The sequence below is a fragment of the Athene noctua genome, chromosome 3 (genome assembly GCF_965140245.1).
Source record: "Athene noctua chromosome 3, bAthNoc1.hap1.1, whole genome shotgun sequence".
Classification (NCBI taxonomy): domain Eukaryota; kingdom Metazoa; phylum Chordata; class Aves; order Strigiformes; family Strigidae; genus Athene; species Athene noctua.
Genome location: NC_134039.1, coordinates 20761859 through 20770049, shown reverse-complemented (window position 1 = coordinate 20770049; position 8191 = coordinate 20761859). Strand labels below are relative to the sequence as shown.

Genomic DNA, 8191 nt, shown 5'->3' with positions numbered 1-8191 from the left:
TCAAAGCTTTGTGGAAATCTAGTGTGGTGCTTCTAATAGCAGACAACAGATATTCACTTTGAAGTCTGAAAACTATATTCACAAATTCTTAATCTGGTCTTTCTCCAACTGCAGATGGCTCTGAGGAAGATACTTTGGATTTTTTTAACTTTATTTACAGTAGGCTAGGCTCAACATCTTTATTATAAAACACGAAGAAACAATCATCTGTGAGCGTGACTGAGTATCAAAGCGGGCTGTATCTCTTCTGTGTCTGCGTGTCTGTCCGTCTGTCTCTTGGTCAAAGGTGTTCAACACCTTCAACATACCCGTGTCCGTTATATTTTTTCCCCCTCCCCCTCTACCACTAGGTAGAGAATAAGGATCTGTCTTCAGCTCCTGGGACGAGGATCCTGTAGGGGAAAACGGCTTGTCCTCCTTCAGCGTTGAGCTGAGAAAGGGCCGTGAGGGTGGTGGCGTGTGGCAGGCGGTGCCCGGCGGGGCCGGGGACCGCGCTGAGGAGCAGGAAACTTTCACGCTGGAGTTTTCACTCCTTCCTGAGCAGCTCTGATCTAGCACGCAGAGAGGCAGCGTTTTCACCTTCAGGGATTTTTCTTATTACTCATTAATGGGGAGATATGTATCTTGCCATTTTTTTCTCGTATTTTTTTTGCGTAGGCAACTTATTGCAAAGCAATAAGCAAAGTATTTTGGAAGGAGTGATGGGGGAAGGGGGGAAGGCTCCCCTGTTTCCCCGGGTCTGTTCCTGGAACGCTCTCTGGGAAGGTGATCCTGAGCCGCTTCAGTAGAGGTCACTTGTGTGTGCGTGTGTGTGTGTCCCTGGTGTTTGTGTCTAGCATATGCATGTGGTTTTGCTGACTGCACTTGCAGGCTTGTAAATTTTCACCATGGGAAATTACCAACAAAGCCCAATCTGTCTCCTGGCTGCTTTGCACTTTCCGAGGGCGGCTGTACTTGAGCGAGCTGCAGAACGGGAGAGAAAGAGAGAGGGAAAGGGGAGTGGGGAGGGGGGAGGGGGGGAGAGGAAGGGTGGGTGGAGGGGGAGAGAGGTAAATAGCCTTAAATCGGAAGGGAGCTGCTTCTCTGTGGTCTTCCACAAGAGCTGCCTGGGCTCTGCTGGCTCAGTAATAACTGAGTGACCTTTTCTTCTGCTGTATTATGTCTGGCTGGTAAGGGATTGCATTTTGCAGCTGATAAAGCCCTGACTTCATTCAACTCGGCTCCTCACACGCTGCTTTAGGTAAGTTGTCTTCAGCCAGGACGGAGACAGACAGCCTTGGACTGCAAGATACTAAAAGGAGGACACCTGTAGCTCGGATGCGGTCAACACAATTACTTCGCGGATCCTTGAGGACCTCATTATTTTAAACTTAAAGAATAGCGATCTCCCTCCCCATCTCTCCCACCCTCTCTTTATTTTTTTTTTTCCCCAAACAATGCTTCTTTTTGACCTTTCCCAAGGAGAAGAGCTACAAAGCAGCCACTGTGCTTATTGAACTGCCTCCCCTGTATCGCTTAATTGAGAAGGTAAGTGAGGCAACTGTGTACATAAGCTTTGGGTCATTTGTGTATGTGTGTCTGCATCACTCTCTCTCCCCCCCCCCCCCCCCCCCCGCCCCGTTTCTCTCTGAGTCATAAGCCGGGGCTGCAATACACACACACATCTCTGCACTGCAACTTTCACTCAAGCTGCAGCTCTGCTGAGACTGTTTTGTCTAAATCATGTGAGGCTTCATTATTTTTATGATGAGACATGAAATACATGCAAGCGGAGGATGCTGAGTGAAACCCATCCAACTATATGTCTCGAGAAATAGCAGTCAAAGTTAACAATGAATTGCAGCACCACCACCCCCCCGTTATTATTGTTATTATTATTCTTGCTTCTTCCAGAGCTTCTCGAAACGTGCTCTCAATTACCAAGGGAGTCGGTTAATTTCCCATTCCCCGGCTTTAATCCACAAGCCTCCCCGTACAGCAGATTAATTTGCAACTGGTTCGGTGCAGGGTTAACCCTTTGGGCAGAGGGGAGGCAAGAGAGCGGCCGCTGCCGGCGTGGGGAGCTCCGGGGGGGCGGGCGGGGGGGGTTGGGGCGCGCACACGGGCTCTCGGGGTCCGGTCTCTCGCAGCCTCCCTTGGACCAGAGTGTGAGAAGGGCAGGCAGGCTGGCTGGCGTTAAGAAATAGGACTTCTGCGTACCATCTTTTAGTTTTTTTATCTTTTTTTTTTTTTTTTTTTTTTCCATCCCTCCTCTTTCTCCCTTCGTACCGAGCACGATGTGGTATGCTAACGCCGCATGTGACAGTTTAATCAAACCCATTTGTTACAACAAAGCTAAGAGACCACTGGGATTATAGGCTTATGGGCAGAGTTAGGGGAGCATGTGGCTTTGTCGCTCGCCATCGCCGTGCGCGGCCGGCGGCTCGGGGTGTGCCGCCCCCCCCCCCCCCCTGCCGCCGCCGCCGCCCCCCGCCTCCGCGCCCGCCGGGCTGCGGCGCGCCGCGCTCCCGCTCACTTGACCCGAGCCGGGGAAGCACTTGCTACTTTTGCCGGGATTTGGTGCTTCAATGAGAAGGAGCTCTCCAGGCGCCCGTAAATCAACTCATGCAGAAAAAGGAGAAAAGTTTTGGTAAGGTCGGCGGTCTCCTGTTTCAGTGCGCCCCGAGCAGAAGCGGCGCGCTTTAAGGTAGAGACGGGGAGGGGGGGGGCGACGGGGGAGGCAACGAGAGTGTTTCTCTGTCCTCTTCCATCCAGAATGCGTTGCCGTTGCATGTGTTTGCATGTGCTCTAAAGAGACCCAAAATACTGCTGCCTAGGACAGCCCTGTAGGACCGCTGGCTAAACCAATTAATTTTGCTAGGTGCAACAAATATCGCTACGTGCTTTCCCCACACCTCCCTCTCCCCTCTTGCTCCCCCATCGCCCCGTCCCTGTGATGCTTGGAAAGGAATTAGCACAAAAGGCTTGAGCGTCTAACTCCAAAAGGGATTCTTTGTTGTAGAGTGTATGTTTCTTATTTATTTTTTTATTTTGCATGTGAGCTGCATCAAAATTGAACTCAGTCTTGCAAATCTCTTGTTGGCCTTTGCCAAGCACTAGCACTTTGCTGCCATGGTAACTGTAATTAAACTGATAAGAGTGGAAAAATGTCAGTATCTCTGAGCCTTGCAGCTGCATTGGAGAAAAAGGGAATCAAATTGGTTCCCAGCACCACTGCTCTAAAAAAGGAGGGAGGGAGTGGGGGGGGGGCTGGGGGGAGAGGTGGGGGGGACACGGCAGGGGCAGGAGCACAGCTAAGCAGCTCCCGTCCCTGAGATCTGGGTACATCTATTTGCTGTGCTGTCCCTTAGGGGGCTACAGCCTGCAGGGATGCTCTGGGCCAGTGAACAGAGAGAAACAAGCTTTTAGGCCCAATCTAGCTTTCAAAAAGAGAAGGGGAAAGAAGAAGAGAAATCTTTTGTTTGGTGTCTCTTGGCAATCGACTAGCCATGTTGGCCAAATTCTTTTAATCTGTATCACTGCTCCCAGCTGTGGGACTGCATTCCCATTTTTAGCTTTTACCTAACCTCTTCTTTTTTTTCTTTTTTTTTTTTTTCCTGCTTCCCAACCCACCTCTTTTATTAAAAAAAAGGAAAAATAATAAAGAAAAAATGGGATGCCTCTATAGAAGAAGGGGCAGAAGGTGAAGTTTAGTTACATACCATGGAAAATTAACTCGAAAGTATACAGAAGAGACTATATTCAGAGTACTAAAATCCTTACTTTTATTTAAAAAAAAAAAAATCCCTGAGTGTTACGGAGTTGCGGTTACTTTGTTGTGTTAACTACAGAAGCTGAGACTGTGCGGATGAATGGCACAGAACAAGAGAGCATAATGGAGGCAATCAACCGTTAGGCTGGTTCACAATGCAATCCAGGCAATTAAAAGCTCACCAGAGTTTAAATGAAATGGTTCTACTTATTTCTGTGCACCACACTGCACAGCCTATTATTTATGTCTCTTTTTTTAATTATGATTTCCCTTAAACTGTCAAATAACTCAGAATAGCAGGGTCTTGGAGGCAATAAGAATTTTCCACAGAACAATTTACATGCCAATCTAAAACTAGTTACGTCTCCTGATGCGCTACATGCAAGCTCTGAAATGTTTCTTAGCTTCTGAAACCTTAACTTTTTTTTTTTTTAAAAGTCTGTATGTATTGTCCTGAATAATTGGAGCTCTGAATGCTTTTAGGATGAAGCTACAGAGTGGGAAAGCATCAGAAAAATATTCTTTTTATCTTCTACTAGATCTCTAACTCTCTTGTTGGCTGCATATTGTCTGTCAGCTTGCCGTCTTTTAAAGACCAGTGCACTGATATTTAATTTGCTCCAAACTGATTTCTATTTGTTGTTGAAGTAGATGCAAGTTTTCCCTTTCTTGCTGTACACATTACTGTCCTTGGTAGAATCATGTGTATGCCTCTGCAAAAGAAGGGGGGAGAGTAGTCTTTAAAAGTGATCCAGTGCATAATGATATCCAACTCTTCCACTCTTAACATGCCTTTCAAAGACAAACCAGAAACTGAGTTCTGAGAGTCTTGTGCCTCACTCAGCATTGTCAGGGACTAATCCTGCTTACAGATGCTACTACATCACTAACAAAATATAGTTCATTATGTCAAATCTTCATTCTTTTTGATTTTTGAGAAGGATGATGATTGGAGTGAAATGGATTTTTGTTTCTCTGCCTTCCTCCAGGAGCTTAATTTAGCTTTTTCCAGCAATCTTTCCTCTTTATCCTGAAATTCATAGTTACAAATCAGTTGACAGTGTTTCATCACACAGTAATAACAATAACCAGGGATAGGAATCAGTTGCACTGAACTTATTTTGGGAAACTGAAGGAAATTTGAAAACCTGCAAATCAGGTGATGAAGTTCTCCCTTCAAAAATCCTAAAGCTGGTGGATGGTGATTAAGACTCTTATTCCTGACACAGCTCTGCAGTTTATGTGCTGTATCTTGGGGACTGGGGCTAGAGGGAGAGAGGTAATGGAGGGGAGGATAGAGAAAGCCCTTAAAAGCATATTGGGGTGAAATAAAAGGGGTTTGTTTGGCAGTGACAGGCTAGGCACTGAAATTTCTCAGTTCTGAGAACAGATCTGTGATACAGAGCATGGGTCAGACTCTGCAGAACTGAAGGGAAAGCTTGGTTTGGTTTTTTTTTGTTTTGGAGGGTTTCTTTTACAGTCTAGGTGTAGCACTGATGGAATTGTATGGCTTTTTGGAAGTTCTTCGTAAGCTCTGCTTTCCTGGGGGAAGAGAAGAGAAGAGGAGAGGAGGGCAGCCAGGCAACAGTGCTGAGTGCTGCCACATGATATTCCAGCAGCAAGCAGTTTGGAAGGTTTTGTGGGTGCTGTCAGTCTCTGAAAGGGTCATTCCTGTGTCCTAAGAAATAAATGGGTACTTAAACCACAGCCTATGAGAAGCTGGCTGATGGTAAACTGCAGGTATTCTTATTGCCAAATTAAAGAGCGCTAAAAATACACTAGTGCATATCTGAGAAGTGTAACTGCATTAGAGATCTTATGGAAACATTATGGGGAAGAGAGATGCTCTGTGAGGTGATCTGCATTATGGTGGCTTGTCCAATACAGGAAAAAAAAAAAAATTCTGTTTTCAAAACTAAGTGATTTAATCCAGGGCAAGTGAAGAAAAGGGCATCTGCAAAGAATTCAGAGACATATAAAACACTTCCTGGAGCACTATTTTGTGCTTTGTTCTGTTTAGAACCTTTCTACACTTGAAAAAAAAAAGAGTAACTTTTTTTTATAATGAAGCTGTAGTTTGTTTTTTTTTTTTTTTAACTTTCATTAAAATAGAAGCAGCTTCATTGCAAGTAAAGTACAAAAAGATCAGATCTATCAGAGGAGAAAGCATTCCTTCCCTCCAAAAACTGCTGTAGATTGAATCCCTAATCTGAAGATGCTGCCAGTGGGATGTCAGCACCAGCTTCTCTCTCAGCCTTGGGAAAATAGACGTGCAGGGTTGCTAGCGCTACTTCCATGGGGTGTCTGCCCCTTTTCATTCATCTCTACAAGGAGGGTTTGGGCTAACCAACATGAATGACAGTGCTCTGTCTACTTTGCTCATGTTGCAAATGTCTCAAAAACTGTGCAGGGGTATGTGCAAGATGGTGCAAGCTGCAATTTTATTTGTAATAGAATAACCTTGTGTTTCCAGCATATACCTCAGGAATCATCAGGCTTGATTATTGCAGTTTGCTCAGATATTGCTGCAGCACCTTGTTCCCTTCAGACCGCGCAGGACAGTAGATCAGCCTGGATCAGAGACTGTCAGCCTCCGCTCTCTAACCCGCTTCCTTATCAGGCAACAAAATTTTTACATTAAGATTTTTTTCTTTAAAGCCTTTAACTGTGTTAGCTCCTAGTTTATCCTGGTTTCCCTCGAGCTAAAGATTAAAGTCCTAACACAGCCCTTCGTTCTTATGAACTTTTTCACTGAGTTACAAGAAGTTGATACAAATTGTAGCCGATTCGATGCATTTGTCCTCTATGTGGCTGAAGAGAGGGACTGGGAGTAAGCCTGTTGTTAGCTCTTGGCAGATATTTATACTCTACTGTGATATGCAACTTTACAGATTAAGGCTTTTTGACCAAGTGAAAGTATTGGAGTTCCAGCAGGACTTCTCTTTACAGTCTGGTATAGGTTCTTTATGAAAAATCTCTGATATTTTCATGGCTTCTAGTCATTTATTTGTAGCCGTGTTATTTTGCTGCTTTGTGTATGTACCCCGGATTCAGGGGAGTCAGCTGGCAATTGAAAATCCTGTAGAGGCTCAGCCTTTGTTTTATGGTGCTTGCTCGAGCCAAGATGTGCATGTTCATTCCCAGATCTGCCACAGGCTTACTCTGGAGCTCTGTGCGGATCGCTGGATCTCATCCTCCTCCTTGTGAATGAGCAGCTTTTATGAGTCTAAGTGGTACAGGAGCTATGAGAGTAGCACTGATTCGGGAGTAATGGGAAAGCAGCAGTGCCACTTTTTTTATATTTACTGACAGAAAAATACAGACCTTAAGCTTCTCTTATGAACTTTAGATGTTATGCAGCAGTACTGCTATGGTACTTCGGGATGCCCACTAGAACTGTCTGTATATAACTGAACAGCTAATTTGCCAGATAAATATATTGCTCCAAAATGCATAATAGAGCATATTGCAGAGAGGGGATCGAGCCTGTTGTGCTCATCTGTCACAATAACAATTACTATTTCTAATTCAGTGATCATCTTCACAGGTGAAACTTGGGAGTTCAGTTTGGTAACCCTGAAAAGTCACTTAATTGTCTCTACAGTTGCTGCGGTCCACGTAAATTCAATGTGTTCCAGGTACACATATACATACAGATCCCTGGGATGCCTCAGCTGTCATAGCATTTAGCCTCTTGTCTTTGTAGCACTAATACCCATAAAGGCACATTGTGCCATTGCTTCAAAGATTACACTCATTTTCATGTTTTCCTTATGAGAACTTTTTTTTTTTTAAAAAAATGACAACAAAGCAAACCAACTCAAAACCTAAACCCCAACTTGTTCATGTTCTAGCTCCCTGAGCCTGCCTGTCTGTTGTGGTGTGTCACAGCACCAACCAAGATCTGCTTGATAGAAGCTGGGACAATAAAGCTTTCTTAACAGTAGGTAGGAGAGCATCCCTGATCAGGAGTTCTTGAATTTGCATTTCTTTGTTACAAGACTCTATTTGACCTTTCCCATTCTCTGCATAAAAGGGTACCATACCCTGAATTTTGGGGTAGTATTTGCCTGGTAGTAACAGCATTTATTCCTCAGTCTTGTCAAATTCTCATTGTAATATTCAGACGCATTCTAATGAGTAGCATTTTTTTTTTTTTCTTACATCTCTGACTGGCTTTAAAACAATGAGATAACCTAATAATCAAACTGCATGTCAGTTCTCTCTTTGGTGCCTGTCTGATGTCCAACAAAGCATCTGCAGGGCTATGATTTTGCTTATTCTAAGAAATTATTTTCAGAGAATTGGTCTGAATATAATGGGATAGCAGTTTGTGCCGAGACCAGTCTGTGAGCACTTTGGGGCAGTGACCTTCTCTCCCCATTTACTGTAAAACTGAGGGCAATTGATTTTTGTATGGATCTCTAGAAGCTGCTGTTG

General features: G+C 44.5%; 1 protein-coding gene across 5 annotated transcripts in view; it reads left to right on the top strand.

The window, feature by feature from the left end:
* The first annotated feature begins 1080 nt into the window (after positions 1-1080).
* LMO3 (LIM domain only 3) overlaps positions 1081-8191 on the top strand; it is a 57307-nt gene continuing 50196 nt past the window's right edge. Inside the window, exons 1-2 of one of the 5 annotated variants that reach the window (XM_074901314.1) lie at positions 1081-1240; positions 1462-1527. Coding sequence is in view for 1 of the 5 variants with exons in the window: in XM_074901312.1 (XP_074757413.1) it covers positions 2605-2629 (25 nt within the window). In the remaining 4 variants the exon portion in view is untranslated. Of the gene's footprint in view, positions 1528-2526; positions 2687-8191 lie in introns of those variants that run through there. The other 4 variants (XM_074901316.1, XM_074901313.1, XM_074901312.1 and 1 more) reach the window with 4 other exon arrangements.